A 25425-nucleotide genomic window follows, 5' to 3' on the forward strand; every position below is an offset into this window, starting at 1 on the left:
AACAATAATTACACACTTCATATCGTTGCAACCTTAATCTCATTCAATGAAACTCAATAGGAGTGACAAAATTCGACATGACTCACGACACAAAATTAGTAGGTTATGGGTTAAAACTTAATGGGTTCGTATTATATTCGAGTTAACACGACTGACTTGTTTAATAAACATATCGGGTTTGTGTTTAACCCATGAACTCATTTGACCCGTTTAATTAAATAACAATTTATCAATACACCATTCAAACCCTAAGTATATAAATTTATTGGTTGTTGTAGTTTATTTTCTTTGACATATTGTGATTGATTATTTGTGATATTAAGATATGTTTTTATTTTAAATGATTATTTGTAATGTCGTTCCTCGTTGTTCTGAATTTTATATTAAAAATTTTTATTTGTTTGATTTTTTATAGTTTAGATCAATTTGGTTAATACTAAAATTTGTATTTTTTTTTTTTTTTTTTTTTTTGCTTTGATAAAATCCGAGAAATGGGTTAACACAACAGGCCTGTTTAATAAACAGGTTGTGTTAGGGTTGATAAATCTTGACCCATTTAATAAATGTGTCGGGTTAGTGTTGACTCATATAATTGATATAGTTGAATACTCATGAATCAACACGATATGAACTTGACATATGAACACGAATTGCCATCCCTAAAAGTGAAACACTTGATAATCAAATGGAATCTAAAGAATAATGAAATAACTTTGGTTAGTGTTACTATTGGATTAGTGGTAAGTATGGCTTTCAATGTTCAAGTCTTACAAAAATCCCCTTCCTTCTACCCTTGTGTACGTGAGTTTAACTACAATAAAATTTTTCTCCAAAAAAAAATTATAAAAAATAAAATAAAATAATGTTAAAAGTTAAAATCTTTTATCAATTTTGTTGTCATTATGGTGCAAACATTTATTTAATTAAAACTGACATTTCTGGTTTGATTCATGAATCATGACCAAAGAGAGATTCAATAAATAAATAATTAAAAAAGCAAGGGTCATAAGAAGTTTATCATCGAGAACTTAAGCGTAAAATTGGATCACGATAAATCGATGTATAAGATTGGATTGCATGGTGAAAAGCAACTACAACTTTAAGATCCTATCCTCCCACGAAGTGTAAATGATGTGGAGGTAACGAGAGCCAACTAAATATATTTTGAAGTTTAGGGTGGTAAATGTTAATGGGCAATTTTGGGGGGGTGGGGGTAGGAATGGCAACGGGGTCGGGTTCGGGCTGGGTTTTTCCATATTCGAACCCGACCCGCGGGTTTGCTCCCAAAACCCAAATCCGGTCAGTTTAATAAACGGGTTTTTTATGCGGGGCCCAGACCCGCCCAGCCCATGCCACTTCAGGGCCCAATCCGTGGCCCAATAAAAAAATAAAAAAAAAATTTGCCCGAAGCCCTAAACCTCCACAAATGGACCTAGATCAGAAACCCAAAAAATAAACCCCAAGATACCAAGATCATGTTCATCAATCTAAATCAGAAACCCAAAAACAAAAACCCCAAAATCATGTTCATCAACCTAGATCAGAAACCCAAAAACAAAAACCCTAAGATCATGTTCTTCAATCGGACCAGAGTAGCCACCAAAACCCCAAACACAAACACAAAAATTTCAGATTTTTTATTTTCCCTTTCAAAATCATTAACACAAACACAAACACAAACACAAATCCTAACACAAACTCAAACACAAAAATTTTAGATTTATACTTTCCCCTTTCAAAATCACAAACACAAACACAGAAATCACAAAAAAAGAGTGAAGAACATATCATTGAGAAATATGAATGGCAATGAACCCAAACCAGATTCTCCAAAAAAAAAGGAACCCAAACCCTAACGATCCCAAAGGTCCCATTAGGGTCGAATCGGGCCGGGTATCCAGGGGTCGGGCAAAAATTGCCATCCGTAGGTGGGGGGGGGGTGGGGGGATGTTCAAGTCCAAAGCCCAAATGCTCTGCTTGAGGAAATGGGCCAAGCCCATTTCAATGAGTAGTAAAGAGAAACCTCTCAGGACTATTCTCGCAAAGTTCTGAGCATGCCGCAAACATCGAGACGCTTTTCCGAGATCATAAGTATAGGTGACCCCTCGGTAAACAAAAGAAGTACACGGGAGATCAATCCACCCTTTTTTTATTTTCTAGTTAAGGTGACACTATTACTAAGACCATCTTGGAAAACCTCCTAAAAGGATAAGAATCATAGAAGTTGTCATCTCCGCATTAATTAGAGATTCTTTACCTAATCTTTTCGACATTAAATACACATAGGACAACTTGAATAGTACAAACAACCCCCCAAAGTCATGTTTCATAATGAAAATGGGAGATGACCAAGGGAGGATGTGACAAGTATCTCCAAAAAATCTGGCTAGGAGCATGCTAGCTAGAGAGATAAGGGAAGGAAAAATGCTAAATAAAAGGGGTGAAGGCTACCATAGAGTAGGGGTTGAAAAATATCAAGAAAAAAACTGAGAGAGAGAGAGAGAGAGAGAGAGAGAGAGAGATTGTATTTTTGATTTCCTTTCTTTCCTTGTTGAAACCCGTACCTCGTGAAAGAAATATGTGTGTCACGAACCTTCTCATCTGAAATCCTACTTTCTTAATTAGTTGTTTGAGTTTCCCACTATGGAATTTCCACCCTATTCCCATGATAAATAAATTGTGCAAGTTAGTTACCCATGAATCCTATTGTTTTGACCAAATAGTGTTTCTTAATTGTGTTTCTGACCCCACAGGTATTATCAATTAAATATCAAAATTATTTATTAAGTTTTTGTATATAGCCTTTATTAACATACCTTTCAAGTTGTTAGGAAAATAGATTTGTCAATAATTTGTTAATACGCTCGTAACGATTTTTATTTCTTGATAAATAATTTAAGGTTTCAATTAAGTTATATTTTTATTTGTTCAATGTTTTGGAGATCTTCTTTGAGATAGTGTAAGAAAAAAATCCAACTGCAATTTTTTTTTTCTTTTTTGAAAAAAAATCAACATTCATTCTTCAAGGGCCATGGGACCCTTGATAACATTTTTGGAGAGATGGGGCCTTAGGACTAAGTCTACAGCCGCCTTGGACGTAACGTTCCAAGAAATTGTTTGGAACAACAAACTTTAGTTTACATTTAAATTTTAGTCAAACATTTCAAAATTATTATTATTAGTATAATAATAATAATTATTATTTTGTTTCTGCTCTAGAAATACATTTAAAAAAAGAAGAAGAAGCATTTTAGACTCAATTGTCCAATCAAACACTTCAATTTTTTTCAGAATGTATTTTGTACCTAAATTTTTTTAAGAATGCATTATTTAGTTACCAAACATAGCCTAATTGGTAAGAGAAGTGTTATGTGCACAACAGCTTTACAATAAATCTTAAATGTTAAATTGTTAATGGTTCTAGCTTAAATCTATTGTTGCAATAACAACTTATCACCTAAAACTTATTGTAAAAATGTCGAGTACATATCAATTATCTTTCTCAATTGTTAATTCTAATTTTTACAAAACACAACCTAATTGCATTCATATCAAAGGTTCTAAAAAATTAGCTTTTAACAATTTAAAAAGCTACTTTATCTATTTTAATATCTTAATTTATAATACACTCAACATCAAAGATTCTATTTTAACATACAACATATTAAAACAACATAAACAATTTCTACCTACATACACCCATAAAAGCCATTCCACAGCCACAAAATAACTACAAATAGTCACACCCACAACCAAACGCCCAAACCCATAACCACAAAATAGCCATACCCACACTAAAACCCATTTCACAAACAATCACACCCACGGCAAAACACCTAAACCCACCATTGAACTCAACAACCCATGGTGATGATCAACCCAGCCACACCATCTTCGACTACAACCACCTAGCAAAAAGACCAAGTATAACCAGCTACAACCGCAACCCACCACCACTGCCACCCACTCCCACAACCCACAAAACCCATTGAACTCGACAACCCGCAACCCATGAACCTAGAACACCAACAATGATCTCAACAACCACCACACGCCAACGCCACACACCGATCTCTACCACCATTGCACGCCTAAGTTGTTGTCAATCTCAACACCATTGCTAATTTGGAGCAAGGAAAAAAAAAAAGAAAGAAGAAAAAAAGATGCCCTTGGTGGGGAGGCGGTGGAGAGAGAGAAATGAAACAGACATGGAGTAGAGGGTGAGACAGAGATGGAATAGAGAGGAGAAGAAAAGAGAGAGAAGAGATTGTAGAGAGAGGGACATGAGAAAGACAAATGAGAGCATTCACAGCAATAGAGCAAAAAATATAGTTATTTGGCACCTACAAAATTCACTTTATCTATTTTACCTCTTCACACCCCACAAATGGAGCTATATTTTTAACTCTTTGATTAAAATAATACAAATAACTCATTAAAATAATAATAAAAACATCCACCACAACCATAACCACATCAAAACCAAAACAAACACAACCACCAGATTATGGAGCCTTGGATCCACCCTTAAAACCCAACAGATTTGAGCTTGATTTTATACCCAGTAGCAAATCATGACCCAATTTCGACGACACATCGATTTTATACCCAACAGCAGTTGATCTAGAGAGAGAAGAAACAAATAGACACAGACCCATCAACCACTGAACCCACTGCCAGAAACCATCACACCCACTGCAAAAATCAACACAAACGCTGCACCCACTGCACAAATCAAACCAAACCCATCAACCACAGCACTCACCGCAAAAATCAATGCAAATATCAACCACTGCCGGTGACGTTAAGCTTCGGGTGGGCCGGCGGCGGTGAGACAAAGAGGTGAGAGTTGTGAGAGAGGTGAGAGTTTGAGAGTTAAGAGTTGAGAGGCAGAGTTGAGACAGACGGAGAAAAAGAAGAACGAACAAAGAATATTTTATATGGAGGGAGAATTAAAAAAAAATTGTTTTTTCGCTTTCAGCTACAGTGCATAGCCATGAATAGCTGTGCATTGTAGCTATGAAGATAAAATTTTTACTTTTAGCTCCACTGCTATAGTATAAATTTTTGTATTTTGGTGTAACTAAAATAGCTATATAGCTATTTAGCTACACTACTGTGAGTGCTCTAAGAAATAAAAAAGAATCGAAATATTGAATAAAATATTATTATTTTTGTATAACTCTTGGCTACAATAAAATGCTATAAATGGCAATTTGAGTGTTAAAAAATTTTAAATTTAGTACATTTGGCGTGAGTTTGGATACAGCTGAAATCCAATCACGTTTGCATTTGGCATTTAAATAGTGGGTCTCGGACACTGTTCACGGGACCCACAAGTATGGAATTTAACAAAATTTCCATTAAAACTGGGTCCCACGGCACTATTCATACATTTAAAAATTATTTTACTACAGTATTTTTAGTTTTCAATAATAAGCGATTTCCAAACAGATCCTTGATATCGTGGGTTTTTAAATGTTTTTGGTGATAATATAGCTTCTTTTTTTTTTTTTTTTTTTTTAACACGTTTGGTGTGAATTCTAAGAAAAGAACGCCAACTTTGAAGAAAAAACAAGCCGCTTGGTGCCTCTCTTTTACGACTTTTTGCCCTCAATAATTCTTTTATTGTTAATTCAAGTCCAACGGTTGATTTCAAATTTCTTTTTCTTCTTTATTTACGCTCAAGTCAAGTCAACTCTGAGATGTGCTACCTTCTTTCATTTTATAATTCTCTCTCTCGTTCCATTTCATCCATTTTCCGAATGCATTCTCTTCCTTTCTCAGATTTTTCTAGTTACTTATTATTGCGAGAAATTGAAAAATGGTGTTGAAAAAGGCTTCTTGTCCGTCTTCTTCTCCAGTTTTAGTTACGGTTTCATCAGGATCAGAAGCATGGGCTTAACGTCCAGCCGGTACTGCGTGCTTTGGTTTCAGACAACCCTAATTCGAATGGCGGAGGAAAGTACTCTTCGATGTAGAAAGACGAGACCACGACCGAGGAATTGAAGTCGGAGTTTGTGCCTTAATTATACAGTGCATATATGTGCCTCCCCAGATGACGGAACCATGTAAGCCTCTCAGACGAGACCACACCACCGGTGGCTTATGCTGAGACTCGGTATGGAAACGCGTGTGGCCTAAAGTTGGGTATGGCGTTGCGTCTGGGTCTAATGGGTTTCAATTTCAACAACCGCCGGATTTTTGGAGAGAGAACCAGGCAAGGAAGGTGGGGTCTCTGCTGTTCTTGTACGGACACAACGATGAGATTGATGCACTTTCCAATAAAATAGGTAACTATTTTTTCTTGGTTATTTTTTTTTTTTAAGGAAATTGTTAGAATAAAATAATTGTTAAAATAATTGTTAGAATTGCCTAAAAACTAAACTTCCAAGCAGCTAAATTAAGTATCCGTCTAGATCTTTCCAATAAAATAGGTAACTATTTTTTCTTGGTTATTTTTTTTTTTAAGGAAATTGTTAGAATAAAATAATTGTTAGAATTGCCTAAAAACTAAACTTCCAAGCAGCTAAATTAAGTATCTGTCTAGATCCGCGTTTGCAGTTCCACGTTTGCGTTTTTTTTTTTTTTTTAGCAGCATGTTTTGATTTTTTAGCAGTAAACAGTTTATTTGTGCACTGTTCACGGGTCTTACAAACTTCACTTTCCAACAATTTTTTCATTAAAAATAAGTCATACGGTATTATTCTCATATTTAAAAATTATTTTATTATAATATTTTTAGTTTTTAGTTTCAGTAAAATAAATTTTATCCAAATGAACCCTAAACATTTAAACAAAAATCTATCAACCAGTTAAGCAAAAACTCAATCTTAAAATCAAAAGGACTCCAACAATCAAATTAAACACTTAAAAACAGAAACCCGTTAAAAGCAAAAAATATTATCGGCGAGCTTGAGCAGCCCACGCCAGAAAAAAGCCACCAATGTGAGTCCGCCAGAACCCCACCTTTAAACCCAAAACCGCCACCACCGGACTTCTTCACCGCCTCCCAAAACCCATCACGCTCGGTCCTCGCTGGAAACCACGAAGCGGTGTTGTTTCCGAAATTATCGTACGAAAACAACAGGCTCAGCACGTTGCTCGTCAAGTGGGTTAACGAGTCTAAAAACGACATCGTCTCGTTCGTCAAGCTCGTGTTGTTTGCGTACTTGAGAACTGACCAGCAATCGTATTGGGAGAGAACAGAAGAGCTCAACCAAGCTCTAGTGTTTTTGAGGTTGCCATGTGGGAGGGCGTCACTGGTGGTGATAGAGATCCGATACTGTGCATGATTGAGAAGCCAGAGAGAGATGTAAGAGAGAGGGGCTTGGGACGTTCTGGAGGGAGGGAGAGGAGATGAGACACGGGAGAGAGAGAAATGAGCAAATATTTTGGAATAAAAACTGTTATTCCTGAAAATTAAAAATTAAAAATGAAAAATACGGTAATAAAATAATTTTTAAATGTTTTTAATAAAAATTTTGATAAAAAAAATTTGTAGGTTCCGTAAAGACCCACTGAAAAGAAACACACCAATTCAAGTTCTCCAAAAATATACCATATGCATTACTATTAGGAATTTTTTTAAATGCTAGCTTCACCTTCCTTAATTGATGCAGAAATTAAACACAAATCAAGGAAAAAGCTTCTTGGTCCTGCAGAAATAAAGGGAAAATGACAAGCTTACCTAATGCCCAATAAGTCAATGGCACTGTGTAAGGAAAAAAAATAAAAAACAGGTAAAAAGTTTCCAGACACAAGCAAAAATAAATGAAAGAATTTTCCTTAGGCACAATAACACTTAATTACCAAGAACTTTGACTTGTTAGCTGTTAGCTTTTAATTATCATGCGCTTAGCTTAGCATAATAATAATCATGCATTTTAGTGTCTTTCTTATGACATTTCAATTGATAGTCCTATATTTTGCACAATTTTTTTTTTTGTCCTCAATTTCTTGACATTTCAGTTTTAAATTGTGGGTTTATGTTATGAACAAAAATTTTAATTATTTTGAAAAATAAATAGAAAGTCAAATTTTATCTATAGTTTCAAAAACAATCAAGAAAAGATAGTGAGACGTGTATATAACTTTGCAAGTAAATTACTACATTTTTAATATTTTTCAAATTAATTTATTTCTGCAATTTATTTTATAGTATTAACTTAAATGTCTAACTACAGTTTATGTATAATTAGTTTTTGTATGACACTTATAATTGTTATTGTTTTTTGTTTTTGGTTTTTTTTTTTTTTTTTAATATTGACTTCTAATCTTGCCCTTCTTGAATTAAAATCCTAACTCCCCCACTTGCTCTAATCATTAAGGATTGGTAAGCATCGCCATCATATTTTATATATATAAAAGTTTCATCTTCTTTGTTGATAATAATAATAATATATACCGAAGATGAAATCTTTTACCAAGCAAAATAAGGTTATCTAAGATAATTTATTTTAAAAGAAAATAAGGTTATCAAAGATAATTCGATGTTATCAAAAAAAGAAGAAGATAATTATACGTCGGTCTTTTTGCTAAACAATTCTACGTCGGTCTTATATCAAAGATACACGACCCTTTTACTCAGCTATACGCTGGGTAGTTCATCAAAAAAGCTATACGCTGGGTCAAAAATGCTAGACGTTGGGTACCTTACAAAGAGGTGGCCTGTGGGGGCCACTTTTTCGTGAAGTAGCCGGCATAGAAAATTAAGCCGTAGTCCTAATTTAACATACTTGAAAAGAAAGGCCAATAACTTCTCTAAATTTTAAGGGGGAAATACACTTTATCATTCTAAATTATACTTTAGATTACACTTTATACCCTAAACTATTCGATTGCATGTTTTACACCCTAAACTCTAACCTTTGTTACACTTTGCACCCCAAAGTTAGTTTTACTGTTAAATTAAATGGAAATTTATAGCACATGACTTGCATGTGATTTTTACTTAGGTGGCACATAGTTTAAAGACAAAAACACCCTCTTTCCAATCAATTAAAAACAAAAGCTCTCTCTCACGTGCTAGCCTCTTCTCCTCCCCAAATCAAATTCTATCTAACCCTAAATCCCCAATAGTTCTCACGCATGCCCAACATTAGCTCTTCCCCTCTCTCTCTGCCAACAGCTCTTCTCTTCTTTTGAAATTCTTCAGTTGCTCCTCTAAAACATGATGGTCATCATCTTGACATATTTTTGTTTGTTTTGAATACAGATAATTATAATAGAATCCGAGAGATAATTAATGCAAACACATACAACCAACATTTGGAAAAAAAGAATAAAAAAAAGAAAAAAAAACCAATCCGGGCCTACCATATTAGATATATATATATATGACTTTCTTTACAACACCTGGTGAGGGGTCAAAGCATAGGTATAACACAGTAAAAATCTATAATAATTAATATTAAAATAAAAATTTGAATGGATTCAATCTTGACATACTTCTTTAAAAGTTCATATTAGTCTTGTCTACCTTATATTATTCCTCAAACTGTCTCTGGACTTCATGTTTTAGATAGTTTTCTAATTTTATTTTTATTTTTTTAAACTTGATGTAGATTTCTATTTTTTTTGCAACTTAGTATTATTTTACTTAGTGGAGCAACTGAACAATGAGAGAAAGGAGAGGAGTTGACACATGAGAGCTGTTGGGAATTTAGACAGATTTGATTTGGGGAGGAGGAGATGCTATGCACATGAGAGAGATATATTTTTTTTTTAATTGAATGGAAAAGGGTGTTTTTGTCTTTAAATTGTGTGTCACTTAAACAAAAATCATGTGCAAGTTATGTGTTACAAATTTCCATCCAACTTAACAGTAAAACTAACATTGGGGTGCAAAGTGTAACAAAAGTCATAGTTTAGGGTGCAAAGCATGCAATTGAATAGTTTAGGGTGCAAAGTGTAATCTAGGGTATAGTTTAAGGTGGTAAAGTGTAATTTCCTCAAATTTTAAACGAAAAATTCTTGAGGAGGATATCAAAAAAAGATAATTCAATGTTATCCAAAAGATAAAAAAAAAAAGATAATTCTAGTATATGTCTGTATTATAAATGCACATATATATAATTTCTCCAAAGGGTATCCTAAAAAGAATTCACCCATGCCCTAATTTTAAGTACGTTGCAATATTTCCTTTCGAACAAAAAACTTTAGCTGAGAATGGAAAAAAATAACAAACGGAAGGCTGATCAGTTGGTGGAAAGTGTCGAAGCAAGGGTTTTGCTCGTAGCCGGAGCTGAGAATCCTGATGGAAGTCTCCATGATTTGAGTGAAGTGCTTGAAGATCACAGTTACGAAGGTACTTTCTGCTATTTTTCTGGCATTTTCTTTCTTTATTTATTTTTTTTTCATTTCTTTTGGGAAAAACCAATAGAGTACGAATCATAAAATCTCATTTTAAGGAAATGAAGTTGCTGAAAAGTGACTTTGAGTGTTTCATAGAGCGCCATATGAAGCACGGACGCGGCATCAGAGGCGCCGCACCGGAGTCCGACGCGGCTGTCCGCGCTTCGGTGCCGCGTCTCTTTTTTTTTTTTTTTTTTTTCGTTTCCCGATACGCGCCGAGTCGGGCCGAAATGTACTGAGTCAGGCCGATTCAGGCCGAAATTCAAGTTAAAAAAAAAAAAAAAAAAAAAAAAAAAAGGTATGAAGTGAAGGAGTAGCTCTAATTGTCGCGAGGACGAGGGTGGATCTTGCAGCCAAAAAGCTACACATGAACTTCGCTTTGTAGTTCTGGACCTTCTGGTGAGGCTGATTCCCACGGCGGCGGATTCTGAAAGTCGATTTCGTGTGAACGCGTTGAGGATTCGCCGGAGTCAGGGTATCAAGTGGAAGATTTTTCTTTTTTGGTTTTAGAAATAGGAGAAGAGAGGAGAGTGACATGTGGCGTGCGTGTACGTTTTGTTACGAGTCATGAGGAGGACTTTTTGAGGAGAGTGGGTCCTACTCGGCATTCATTAATGAGGTGTGTGTAAGAACTGTAGAAGCACTTTGACTTTATTTAGTTTGGCTTTATTTAGTTTAGCGTACAAATGAAACACAAGTGTGAAGTTATGCCCTATAAAATAATTGAGATTTTAATATAAATTAATTATTGTTGTATATAATTAGTTACACACAATCTTGCATATATTTTGTGAAGTTATATTTTAAAAATATAATTTCAATTATAATTGTAAAATCATAAAATTATATTTTTTAAACATAATTTTATAATTTATACTTAGTAATATATAAAAAATATAGATAAAAATATTTTTAATAATTCTTTAATTTTTGAAACCCGCACCCTACTTTTTCAAAAATTACCGAGTCTCGCACTCATATTCATACTTGAATTCGGAAACGCACCCGTCCTTCATCTACGAATGAAAAACCACCAGTATTTTGTGTTTTTTTTTTTTTTTTAATAGGAAATTTTGTGTTTTGTTATGCATATGGTTGGCTTCCCTGACCTGATACCATCATTCTGGCTTACCTTTTGCCTACAGACCAGTTGATTTGGCTCCGATACAGTGCAATTACTGTTTTCAAGTGAGAGAGAAAAGTTAACAAGGTAAAAAAAGTAAAAAGTTTAAAAATATTTTTATCCAAGAGTGAAGATTAAGATTTTATAGAGTCAATTTTTTTGGCTTTTAATCTCAATCATTAAAAGTATTATTGCACAGATAATTAGTTTTTTTTTTTTTTTTTTTGGTAATCTACACACATCAATAACAAACAAATATTTCTTATTCGCACAAGTTCATGTAAACATTTATGCCTATTTTAATATAAATATTTACTTTTTATATTTTATATAACCACTTTTCAAAAATAACTACATCAAATTATCTATTTTCATTATATTTTATTAAAATATTCTTTTTTTATAATTTATCTCTCACTATATGAGTAAAAAACTATTAAAAAATATGCGAGATGCATAAACGTCAAGAAGCATAACACATCTACTTCTAGAAAACAAGAAACAAAATACGTTTGCTTCTAAAAATAACCTCGAATTGAATTCACGAGAGTTCCATGAATCCACAAAAGGAGTAAGGGTTTGGAATCCACTAGAAAATAAAAAGATAAAAGTATGAATTTTATTAATTGAATAATTATTTAAAAAACGTTTACAGGCTTCGACATCTATTTAATTAAGGGCTCCAAAAAATTTGACAGAGAAGAAAATATATTCTAAAATAACTTTTAACTAATACCTAATCATAACAGGAACCAAATTTCACTTAAAAAGTATTAAAAACACCTAAAAACAAGGAAATAAATTCCCTAAACCTAAAATAACGAAAATTACATAAAACTATCAAATATAACAAATTACATAAATTAATTTAAAGATTCTATCCTATGTCAAAAAATATATTTGCATGTAAATAATAATCGTGTATATTTACACAGTTATTATAGCAACATTCCAAATTTACACTAGTTTACATAGACTAATGTGAGTGATTTTTGAAGTTAAATATGCAAAATTTACCTCTTAAACTATTATATATTGACTGATGTGAGTGCTCTAACTTTTTCAAGTAACCTATGCTACATGTAAATTTTGTAATATTTGAAACTAACTTGGTATTTATATATGTACAATAGGTTTATTGTGTTCAACACAAAAACTAGCATGATATTGGTATGACTTTTTACTCTAAAGTGATTAAAAATATTTTCAGTTTTCAAATGCAATGGAGTGGACGGAATTTTACCTCAGGTGAAAAAAAATAGAATTGATATCATTCTAACCGAAGGAAACCTGCTTGATCCCATGTATGTATCTCAGCATCTTATACAGATCTTACGTGAGATGAATTTGCCGGTTATAAGTAAGTATACATACTTCGTTTCCATACTAGCAAACGTATGCCATTACAATTTGGTTAACATGTTTTGTTAATCTTAATATCCCAATGTCTTTATGCTGCTTATCAGTGATATCATCCAATGATAACAACATCAATAGCCATTACCATTGGTTGGTGGGCAATATTGTGAGGCCTATTCTCGAACTGGTGGAGAACCTTTTTTATGATAGAATAAATAAGTCAGGTGAAGTGAAGCGGCTAAAGGAGGAGATTAAACAAGTTGAATTGCCTGATGAAGAAAAGCGGCTAAAGGAGGAGGTTGAACATGATGAATTGCCTGATGAAGAAAAGTTGCCTGAAGAAAAGCGGCTAAAGGAGGAGGTTGAACATGCTGAATTGCCTGATAAAGAAAATAAAAAAAAATTAGAAAGGGAAAAAGCTGGTGAACATCACCAACGAATGGTTTGGACAGGGGATCGTGAGCGAATGTTTGTGAAAATTGTGACTGAGTTGGACAAAAATGGAAGTAAGAATCTTTTCCCCAATCTTAAGCTTCATTAAATGTTTGATGATTGTAAAAATTACTAGTTACTCAGCTTCATGTCCTTTTTGTTGTGTAGCTTGAATTGCCACAAGTCAGTCATACTAGTTTGACCTAATTCAGGTTGTATTAGAAATCTTAGTTGACCTATTGTTAGCACGTGTATATCTCTAATTATGTTATATAAAACACTCACTCTTGCCATTATTATACGATATGGAATTTCATTATTTAACAAACCACACACTCACTTATGAATATTGCCACAATTTTACTATTTTTGTACAATTATTTTTAATCATTTACTATAAATCAAATGTCTTACAAGTATCTTATTAGATGTTTTGTTATGAATGCTCTCTTAAAAAACGATTTGGATAGTTTATAAAGTACAGCTACGTACTTTTGCGTACATAATTTTAATGGTTTTCCTTTTTCTAACCAAGAAATTGAGATTAGAAATATAGATGTTTTCCTTTTTCTTACAAATACAGTATCAATTCTCTGTTGGTGTTGTTTTGTGGTGTAACTCCAAGAATAAAATTTTGTTTCTTCATTAGTAGTGTTCATTTTATTTTATTTCACTTTATGTTGATGCAGAGGCTACCGGCAAGAAAGTTTGGGAATTAATGCATGCTAATGGTTTCAAAGATATTTCTTTAAAACAAGTCAATAGTCATCTTCAGGTAATTATAGCTTTTATTTTCACGAGTAGTTATCCAGTTAAATAGTCAAATTCCATCTTCAAGAAAGGACACTCAAAAGTCAAAACTTGTACTCCATGAAACAGAAACATCGTGGCAAACTTAAAAAAGTTCATCCAGTTGGCAAAGATCAAGTCGATACAAGCCCAGGGCAGGGTGCATCTAGGAATGGAACGGAGGAACATTCGAGCAAGACTGATGCACCAATGAACACAATTAATGGAAACCTGAACACCACAAGCCAAAAGCAACACTTGATCACAGAATTACTTAACAATAATATTCCAGGTATCATAGTAGATAATGTCTATTAAGGCACACATAAGTGCTTAGAGAGAAGATGGGAAAAACAGAATAACACTCAAAACTCAATTTTTTGACTTGACACAAATAGATAGATTACAAGCACTGCAGGTAAAAATGTCTATTACCACAAAAAATATTGCAAAAAAAAATTTATAGTTAATAAATATTTGTTGCATCTTCATGTTCGTTTCATTGAATAATAACTTTAAAAATGTTAATTTATCACATCAATATTTTGTTATTTTAATAAACTATATATTGCAATGAAATTAATTATTGAAGTAACTAAATGTATTGTTACAATAGACTAAACCCAAAATAATAAAGATAATTTATTGCCATGAAAAAGAGTAAGCAATAACTTACTGCAATGAAATTTGTAATTGCAACCTAGCACCTAAGATTATTTTTGTTTGCAATGAATCCAGTTGTTGGTATAATATATTACAATGGAAAATGTTGTTGCAGTAACTTATTACAATGAAAAAAAATTATTGTAATAACTTATTGCAACACAATGTTGTTGCGATAACTTATTGCTAGAAATTTGTTGTTATTATTCTAAGTCATACTTCTTGCAATGATTGCAAAGATTGATTATTTTCATTGCAATAATAATATTTTTAAAATGTAAAAAATCAATTATTTGCAGTATATTTATTGTAACGATACTTTTTTGTAGCAATTATCTATTGCTATAGAGTTTATTACAATAATGCATAATGATTTTATTATTATTATTATTTTTTTTTTTTGGGAAATAAAATCTTATTACAACAACTTCAAATTTATTGCAACTAAAAATATTAGGTTAGAATAGACACATCTAGCACATGCATAATAACTCACGTACATGCATGAACTTCATTAATTACATATATACATATATCATACTACTATATTAGATACATATTTGAAAAGACATGTTCGATGCACTTAATAAAAATCATATTTATTCTCCAACATCAACATCTTATCCACAATTAATTAGAGTTATCAAATATTGATTCTTCTTGTCAGGAAATTTTGGAAATCCTAATACTTTCTACGATAGAGAAAATTTTGAAAATGGAAAAGGGAAAGATATTATTCAAGATTGGAACTGCATGGATGATGATTTTTTTGGGACTTCCTCAACTCAAGTCCTTCAGAGTTCACCAGAGCCTATTGAAACTACACCACTTACCATTAAAAGTTATACCATGGGTGGATGCCAGAGTAGTTCAACACCGCTTTATACTATGGGTGGATGCCAGAGTAACTCGTCAATGACCATGGAAGGTCAGCCTTCTAATTTACCTGTCAACGATATTCATGGTCAGGCCTTTGATAAAAACGTGCCTGACCTTCAATCAGAAAAGGACCAGAAGGTATATACTCCTACCGGTATCTATTTTGGAGATTTTAATTACGAAGATATTGATCCGCAGCAGCATTCTATCAACATGGATATTGATGCTTTTAAGATGAACAACAATGTATGGGGTTTTTAGAGGTTAGTTTACAATAGATTTATTGTATTTTCCTAGGCTTTTCTGACATGTTATAAGGAAAAAAAAAAAAAAAAAAAACTCTACCAAGGTATTCAAATATTTTATGTTTTACCTGCAGCTATTGGTTCCAGATTGCATGAACCTGAATTCTTGACTCAGATGGTCGTCCCATGGAAAGCTGCTTGCTTTGAATATATGCAAATTCTCTTCTTCTTCTCTTGTGGTTCTGGACTGTTGGATATCTGATCTAAACTTCATCTTTAACTTGTTGCAATTTAATTTTTGATCGATGCACTTAATAGCTCAAGAATTAGTTGTTAATTTTATACTGCCATTGTTATATGTTTGTTTATGTTGTGTGTGTGGGTGTTTTTTTATTTTTATTTTTTGGGTTTAGCCATTCATATTTTGCGTTGTAGGGGGCCTAGGGGACTGATGGGGTTGATTTGGAGATGAACATAAGTGAAAAAATATGTACCTCTTTCCCGTTCTCCCTTGCTTCTACTCATTCACTTGCTCTACACTCCATCACCTGGGCCACACCTTTGCTTCCTCTCCCTGGAACACAATTTTCCCCTAAGCCAAAATCTTATCTTTAACCTACAACCGAACCTGCATATGTCACCTGAAGACAATGAATCCCTATGAAATCCACAATCAAATCCGCATGTTCTAACACAATCTAATACTCCCCTTCCCTCAATCAAATTCGCAGCACTCCCATTTTACAGCTCCAAACCCAATTTCTAATTACCATTAATGGAACTCTGAACTAAGTACTAACCCACATTTAGAACCTTAAAAAGTTCTCCAATTTATTCCAGGCTCTCACTCTGTAACCACCCTACCTCCATCCCTTTATTCCAATGAGAGTGTTCCATTTAAAGTGTAGATTTGGGCAGAACGGTCTCTAGCTAGGGCAAAGGGCTCTTTCCCCGCCTAGTTAATTTGTTTTATCCATCGAGCACAGTCCATGCTTAAGTGCATCAGATGCTCCTCAGCCCCCGTGTGATACGAAGGGCCCTGTAACATAATGGTTGAATTGGAAGGTCCGACATGGATTAGTTAATTTTAATCAGAGACAAATTTACCCATTTGTGACTTCCGATAGAACCAAAATCCTCAATTCGTTTTACGAGACAAAAGCCATTCAAAATGGCATAATGCCTGGGAGAGTACTGCTGCGGTACTATACTACTCCCCATTTCCATCCCAAATTGTTAGTTTGAAAACTTGACATTGCAAGAGAATCTCTATATGTTAAGAGGATTGAAAAGTTAGTTATTGGCATTTTTACTTTCAAAAATATCTCATTTTTTTTAGAAGCAAGAAGACTGACATAGATAAAAAGAATCAGTCATAATTGGCTAAAGAGTACATCAGCTAAGTGCAGAAGAATATCTATTAACATATCTCGTATATCTAGCTAAGTTATGAGTTATAGAGTTGTATAGTCTACGGGTATGAGAGAAAGAGATAGAGTTGAAGGCATCCATAGAAAACTTAGTTGAAGAAATTAAGTGACCAAAGGTAGCAAAGGAGGCATCTTCACACTTCAAAGTTTTTACAATAACTTTGGAATCTCCCTCAACAATAATTGAAGTTAGACCCAAATCCAAAGCGAAGGATATGGCTTTGCAGTTGCCAAAGTTTCAACATCATCTAAAGAAGGAGGGAGACCACCCTTTTCTGCCATAGATGCTATAACCAACCTCAATGGTCATGGACAACCACCCCTACGCCTGCTGCATTAATGTCTCGGAACTAATGTAAACTAATTGATAATAGCTTTAGTTTGCATATCTATATCATTATTGGAAAGCATTATTATACTTATTTTTATTTAAATCATGCATTTTATATTTAGTTTTGGAATAATATTGAATAATTAATTTCATGCTTAATTGAATTTTAATGTGTAAATATGTCTTTTGTAGGAGAATGAAATTAAATGAACGAATTTGTGCAATGAAGAAGGCTAATGAAATTTACTTTTACAAGGGCCATAATTAAGTTAAATAAGGCCAACCCAATTAACTTTGAGTCCAATTAGAGCAAGAAATCAAAGGAAATTTTCACCAAATCCAAGTCCAATTCAGATTAGGATTCCAACCTACGCACCAGTTAGTAGTTTTCACTATTTTGGGCATAACTTTTGGCTCCAATGTCCATTTGAGATGATTAAATTTGGGCTGGAAAGTTAACTTAAAGGGCTACAACTTTGTAGTTTACCAAAAGTCCTAATTCTGAATATAAATGGGCTAAAAACATCAGTTAATTGAAACCTAAAAACCTGAGATTTTCTCCAAACAAGAATTTAAGTTGTAATAGGATTACTTGACCTATTTAAAGGCTTTTTAGAACAAAATTCAGAGGGGAGCTAATTTTGGTTTTCTTAAAGTTACTTTACAGTTTTTAGAGTTTTATTTGGTGTTATGGCTTGCTAGAAGCTTTGCTAAGGCAATGAGTGAAACCTAACTGTTTATTGGTATGTTCTTAACAATTATTTTATGGTTTTAATGCAAATGTTCTTATGTTTTTGATTGATTTACTCATCTAGAAAAGTGTTTAATTCTTTATAATTCTTTGATTTATTGTAGACTCCAGGCACGTTAAATGCTCAGTATTCCTTGTAAACTAATCCACTAGTTTTGTTTTGCCTATAATCAATCAACTTCATGAAACTACCTTAGACAATTAATTCTTTAGTTCTTATTGTTAAATCATCCAACTAAGATTACCCTTCATATGAATTTTAGTTGAGTTATAAAATAAATATTGTTAAGACTATCAATAGATGTGTTGTGTGTGGATCTGTAAACCTTAGTGCTTTAATATATTGTTATTTTCTCTCAATCTAAAATACCTTCTCTGAACTATCAAAATTTCTCTTCAATATAATTTTATTGTTTTAGTTTTGTTCTCTTATGGTTTGCTAATCAATTCACTTTTCTCTATGAATTTGACCTTGGACTCTCCAAGTTATTACTTTGCGACAATCCTACACTTGGGTGCATTATTTAAGTCACAACACTAACATTTGCTTGATGAGTATTTTCCTTGGGTTTTAATGTTTATGTACAAAAAGTGGAGAAGTATATCTTTGGTAAAAAGTGGAGAATAATCATTCACATTGTAAGAAAGTGAAAAAAACCTTATTGCAACGCAGAAAGTTAAGAAAAGTCTGTTTTGCAGCAAAAGACGGAGAAAGGTTCCTTCTGTGGTAAAAGTGAAGAATAAGCCCAGTTTGCAACATCGTCCTCTAGACTTTGGATTTAATGTTTATACACAGACTGGCAATAGCAAAATGGGACCTTGGAGCCCATTTCGCAAAAGCATAGGCCTTACTCCCTTCTTAGAAAAAAGGACTAAACTAAAAGCTGTCTAATAGCATTAAGACACAAATCTAAAATTATTAAAAAAAAAAAAAAAAAAAAAAAAACCCACCACCAACAACATTCAAAAACTAGTATTCTCTAAAAATGTATTGACATAACAAATAAAAATTTCATTGACATTTGTATGAGAAGCAACTCCAATAACTCATAGTTCACTATTGGAAAATATTCAGTAAATCTAAAAGGAACTTTCAATCCAAAAAAAATTTGGAGCAGACAAGAAAGTGGATTGAGATCTTGTGCAATACCTTTGATATTAGCCATAAATTAAATCCAATGCTTAGAAATTGACACATTATATGTCCACACTGGCAATCCTTGTGCTTCAATTTCTCCCATCTCTCTTTCACTTCAAACCTCAGCTTCCCAAATTTAATTTTAAAAAAAAACTCTCTCTCTCTCTCTCTCTCTCTCTCTCTCTCTCTCTCTCTCTCTCCAACAAGGTTTTTCTATTTGCATCCCTCTTCCTGACGCTCTGCTATTCTCTTCTCTCAACCCTGACTTTGCCTTTACCACAGCCACTACCTTGCCCCACTATGGACACAATGGGGAGCCGCCACCTAATTTTACAATGGCCTAGGAATCATGAATATAGTGTCCTCTCAAGGAATGATCTTTTGATCTTACTACTGGAGTATAGGTTTGGAGTTTAGGTACAATTTTGGAAAGGTGTTGACACCTAAAACCGCCCAACCCTAGGGTTGGCTTCCACTCATGGCATCAATCATCCTAAAACCTAATCATTCATCTATCATGGCATATCACAACTCAAGCCTAGCATACATGGCATGTCATATCAACCTAGCATTCATCTAGCATCATATCACATCCATGGCAGAAATATAGGCAGTAAACAATCATGGCAAAAACACAAGCATAGAAAGATCCAAGTAATATGTGATTGCATCTATACATTATGAATAACTCATCCAAACAAACATGTTTAAATCTATCATTAAACATACATCATGCGTGTTCATGTAAATGCATGACTTATCCCACTTAACTTGCTGCATCTTAGCACCTATGACTTTCATGCATGAACATGTGAATGCGTGTTCATGGCATCAAAACAAGGAAACAAAAGATAAACCCCAATTTAAACATGAGAAAGGCAAATAAACAATAAATAGAGAACATGGACTTATATCTATAAAAGGGAATCAAAATAGAGGCATAACATGTGAAACAAATAAAGGAAGCAAAGCAGAAAACTTAAATTAGGGTTTCTAGGCAACGGTGTGCATGCATGCAGAAGTCTGTGTGCGCAAACTTTGACTTGCGTGCGCAGGCTGGCTCAGAAACCCTAGCCCAGAACGTAGAAAACACAAAAGAACAGGGCAATACTTTAAATAATAAATCTAACAACCTAACATGCTTAGAAACATAAAAGCTAATTAAAACTAAGCTGCGTAAGCATAAAACAAACAAAGATACAAAATTAAAAATGAAATTAAAACAGAAAAGGGAGAAAAGAGCTTAGAACTCAATACCTCAAAACAAAAGCTCCTAGGCTTGATTTTTGACCATTCCTCTCAATCAAATCTATTCACAATCAATGAAAAAGTGATTAGTAATCTTAAACTTAAAGATCAAGACCAGAAAATGCCTCAAGTAAAAGAAAATTGACTTGAGGATATTTTGTGAAAAACTCCCTTTTTGATTCACTATTTCTAGTGAATCTTAATGTTTTCCCTTAGGATTTTTGTGTGTTTTTGAAATTGTACCATATATGGCTATTTATATTTTGAAAATAGGGGTTTGGAACGTCTCCCAGATGATGTGGGATTCGTTCCAAACCTCAGTCTTTAATGCAGAAAACTTGTCTTTCATAGTTTTTGGAACCTTTCATGCACGCACAGGTTTGTGCTTGCGTGCGCATGCATCATGGCCGCGCTCGCAAGCCGAGGATTTCCTTGGCTTTACTTTTCCAAAAATAGATTTATTTGCTTATTAAAAGTTATATTTTCCATTTTAACATTTTTCAAGTCAATTTAACATCTGATTGGGCTCTAAACCAACTTTCGATCTTAGAATTTCAACATCATTGGGGAACGGGGGCCCGAGTTTGAAAGGGTACAAAATGCGGTGTCTACACTCATTAGTTTTGACAAGAGTGGACTTAGTCTTGTCAGATTACCCCAAAATCCTCAAAACTCTTTCCCTTTTACCACCCACACTTTGCTCTGAACTCTTCTAAAAGCAGGAGAGGGTGCTAATTTTGACTGCTTGTTTGTCTTTGTCGAAGTCTGACTGTTAGGTTTTGGTTTTGGGAGCAACGAATTGGGATCAGTTCTTGGACCGCAATACTTAGGTGGTTATAGCCCACTATTTCCCTAAGGTAGTTTTAATAAAATTTATTTCCAAAAAATCTATTTAGGGGTTTTGTGTGTGTTTTTGGGTAATAGGAAATCTAATGGTTGCAGAACTATGCCCATTATTAGTTTTGAGTTTGGAATTTTGTGAGTTCTAATTAAAATCCAATTCTTATATTGCCTGTATTTTTGTCAATTGTATCAAAATGCTTAAATTCTTGTAATTTGTATTCTAATTTTAAAAAATTTCACTTTCAATCAAACCTCCATATCACACTCCAAGACAATGAATCCCTTATAAATCCACAAGTCCTAACCCGTAATCTAATCTAATACTCCACTTCCCCTACTCAAATTCGCAGCCCCATTTTAGAGCTCTAAACCCAATTTCTTTTTATCATTAATGGAACCCTGAACTAACCCACATTTAGAACCTTAAACAGTTCCCCTGATTATTCCCCAATTAAACTTGAAGTCGTTTTTAGCTTAACAAAGTGTTCTGTTTGAAGTAAAAAGGGAAATTTTGGCCAGGAACAGTGGCAAGGGCAAAGTGCTCTTTCCAGTTTCCACTCCTATTCCTGGGTGTTTGGACCCGTGGTCAAGTTAAATTATTTTTGGCAAAATGCAAAACTGACTCTCTAACTTTCACTCTTTTTCATTTCAATCCTCTAATTTTCAATTTTGTCAATTTAGTCCTTTAATTTTCAATTTTTTTCAATGTAGGATTCCATTAAACCCCAGTTATAGGCTGTCGTCAATGTCACTGAAATGACGCCGTTTTTCCTTCTTTTTTTTTTTCTTTTTTTTAATTTCGGAATTAAAAGAAAAAAAATTGTAAAAAAAAAAAAAAAAAAAAAACATTTAAAGGGAACAATGACGACGTCGTCGTTCCTGTTACTTGAAATCAAAACCGAGGAATCACTCAGTTTTTAGAAGGGGAACACGTTTTTTAATTTTTTTTTAGCATCTTTATTACTTTTGTTGTTGGGGAGGTGGGTTCATCAAATTGTAGATCCCACCAGATTGTAGCAACAAAGAGATTGAAGGCTTTTGGGATCACGTGGTGATGCCATTCACTTGCAATATGTTGTGATTCCTTGGTTTTGATTTCAGGGTAAGGGGGAATGACGACATCATTCCCCTTAAATGTCTTCTTCTTCTTCTTCTTCTTCTTCTTCTTCTTTTTACATTTTTTTTTTCTTTTAATTCCAAAAAAAAAAAAAAGACGAAAAACGGAGTCGTTTTAGTGACATTAACGGCAACTCATAACTGGGGTTTAACAGAATCCTGCATTGACAAAAATTGAAAGTTAGAGGGCTGAATTGGCAAAACTGAAAATTAGAGGACTGAAATGAAAAAGAGTGAAAGTTAGAGGGTCAGTTTTTTACTTTTGCCATTATTTTTTATCCATTGATGCCCATATGTGATACGAGGGCCTTGTTACTTTATCTTATAATGGCTGAATTGGAACCCGGTTTCAATTCGTTAATGTTATATAAAAACCAAATTACCCCTTTGCACCGCAACCCCCAATTCGGCTAAAGTACTACGTCTACAACATTTTTACCACAAATCATAGGTGGTTAGTTGTTATTGGTTCAAATTTGAACCTAATACTAAGATTATTTTTATGCCCCAATAATAACAATTAATAACAATCTACCACTTAGAATTTGTTATAAAAATGTTGTGAAAATATTGTGGACATACCATTTTTATTATTATTATTAGCACTGAGATAGTGAGATGTAAGAACACAGTTGGGAGAGTCCTGCGTGGCACTGTACTACTACTTGCATTTATAAATCCTAAATAATAAGGTTATCAAAGATTATTTTTTATTATTATTATTTTAGCAAGATATGAAAAATATAATTTCAATAACACAGTCAGTGAAGGCGTGATTTTATCAGAGCGAATTGAGCCGATGCTCCTTGTTATAAACTAGACAGGGGAATCATTTTTTAATCTTGAACTTATAAAGAAAAAAAATATCAACTTTTAATCTAATTTATTTCTTTTTTTTTCTCAAAAAAAAAACTTTTTTTTAAAGGATAATTAATGCAAACAAATTGACTTTTAGGTAAACTTCTTTTTCTCTTATTCTTATCATCTTTTTCACAACTTAAAATTCTCTATATAAGGGTGGAGTGTATATACACACACACACGTTTTAACTTTTGTGGTGTATTCTTCCATTCTACCTACCATACTTATTGTTGATACCCATTTTCGCGACACATTTTCTATAAGCCTGATTCAACTAAGCCCGACTTCCTTGTAGGCTCAATTCATGTATTTTATATATATATTTATATATTTTAGGCATGGCCAAGCCCATGCAACTTATGGGAAAAATTAAGGAAGTGTGGTTTGGAGGATATGGGTCGGTTCCTTTTGGACCTTTTGCATGAGTCTATCCCATGCGTGCAACCAAGTGGGTAAGGGACACTGGTAACACCTCTGACTCATGCAAGAGGTCTTGTACCCGAAATTTTCACCCTAAAACAGCTTTTATGCTCTGGCTGACAGTGACCTAAAGTTCCTGCCCTAACCTAATTTTGCTACCATATTTCTTTTCCACCTAAAAAACATAGCTGACCCTAAACTAATTAGCTAGCCAATTGTAGCCAAGCTGTCAAAAGCCTACAATGACAAGGAAACAATAGCTAATGGAGTCAGCCACTTTATTTCCAAAATCATGCTAAAAGCATGTCAAACTCTTCCCTAAACAAAAGCAACCCAAGCCAAAACACCAAATTAGTATCATGGGGGATAAAAGCCTCTTCCACTACTCAAAAACTAGTCATTAGCAACACCCCAAACTCTATATAAAACTCTCTCTTCAGCTCAAAAATAACCAACCACGTTTCCCCATAGAGCTAAAACTTGAGAGCAAAAATCCATTAAACTAGGAAACATTCTCACAATTCTGAACCTTCGGGGTGGAAATATGAGTATAGGAGAACCTTCCCTCTCTTCCTCACAACCTCTCTCAATTTCCTCTTCTCACTGATTGTGGGTTGAAATTTCAAACCTGTTATGTTTTTATGCTTTTTTTACACTTTTGTTAAGCCCATTCAGCTAGATAACATTCTCGTGATTCTGAAGCATGGGGGTGGAAATATGGGTATAGGGGAACCTTCCCTCTCTTCCTCACAACCTCTCTTAATTTCCTCTTCTCGCTAACTGTGGGTCGAAGTTTCAGACCTGTTATGTTTTTATGCTTTTTCTGCACTTTTGTTATTAGAATTTTGATTCTCTCTTGTCAAAGTACCATTAGCCTTTTGTTCATTATACATTTGGAATTTTGGGCTTGATTCTCCATAATAAACACTTCTAAAGAACCCAATGGGAGATTTGGGCCGTTCTCGCATTTTCGGCCCTTGTCGCAAAAACGTCCCTGACACTTATTAACCTTGCAGGTATGTATGTATTTGACTTCTTAGCTTTCTTCAAAATCTATAGGTTGTCTTTTGTTTAAGCTATGTTTATTAACTTTGATCTAATTTGGAACAAGGTTGTATTTTAATAGGTGATTATGATTTTATTAATACTGATTTTTCTATTGCTCCCAATTTTTTATTTTCTATGGCTCCATGGTGCATGCTTTTTCCGCATTAGGTGGCTAATTCAACTTTTTTATGTTGCAAACTTGCCAAAGAATCAAACATTTTCACATAGGTTTTGATGAGTAAGAAATTTATGATTGTCATTAAGATGATACCGTCATTAACCAAAAGACGGTGTCAGGCATTTATCATGTTCATTGATGACAACACGTAACGGACGGAGCAACGGTCACAAAATGAGCTGTGAACTTCAGACAAAGATTTTGTAACGCACTAGC

General features: G+C 33.7%; 1 protein-coding gene across 3 annotated transcripts; it reads left to right on the top strand.

Moving 5' to 3' along the window:
• Positions 1 to 5725: 5725 nt before the first annotated feature.
• LOC115970990 lies at positions 5726 to 16156 on the top strand. Of its 3 annotated transcripts, XM_031090649.1 has the most exons (9): positions 5726 to 6293; positions 10204 to 10309; positions 11502 to 11566; positions 12690 to 12839; positions 12946 to 13344; positions 13960 to 14045; positions 14150 to 14351; positions 15390 to 15864; positions 15981 to 16156. In XM_031090649.1, the coding sequence occupies exons 4-8, from the start codon at positions 12782 to 12784 to the stop codon at positions 15860 to 15862; spliced, it is 1218 nt and encodes a 405-aa protein (XP_030946509.1). In that variant the 5' UTR covers positions 5726 to 6293; positions 10204 to 10309; positions 11502 to 11566; positions 12690 to 12781; the 3' UTR covers positions 15863 to 15864; positions 15981 to 16156. The 3 variants fall into 3 exon arrangements, with proteins under 3 accessions (XP_030946509.1, XP_030946508.1, XP_030946507.1); XM_031090648.1 differs by lacking the exons at positions 10204 to 10309; positions 11502 to 11566; XM_031090647.1 differs by lacking the exons at positions 5726 to 6293; positions 11502 to 11566 and having other exon boundaries at positions 9552 to 10309.
• Positions 16157 to 25425: the final 9269 nt, after the last annotated feature.

Source organism: Quercus lobata, chromosome 12, assembly GCF_001633185.2.
Source record: "Quercus lobata isolate SW786 chromosome 12, ValleyOak3.0 Primary Assembly, whole genome shotgun sequence".
In the NCBI taxonomy this organism is placed as follows: Eukaryota; Viridiplantae; Streptophyta; class Magnoliopsida; order Fagales; family Fagaceae; genus Quercus; species Quercus lobata.

What these genes read in the sequence shown, in the direction of transcription:
- LOC115970990 (XM_031090647.1), top strand. Translation starts at nt 10,171, where the DNA reads ATGGAAAAAAATAACAAACGGAAGGCTGATCAGTTGGTGGAAAGTGTC. An exon ending in TGAGTTGGACAAAAATGGAA is followed by an intron (nt 13,345 to 13,959) that starts GTAAGAATCTTT and finishes ATGTTGATGCAG; the next exon opens with AGGCTACCGGCAAGAAAGTT. An exon ending in ACTTAACAATAATATTCCAG is followed by an intron (nt 14,352 to 15,389) that starts GTATCATAGTAG and finishes TCTTCTTGTCAG; the next exon opens with GAAATTTTGGAAATCCTAAT.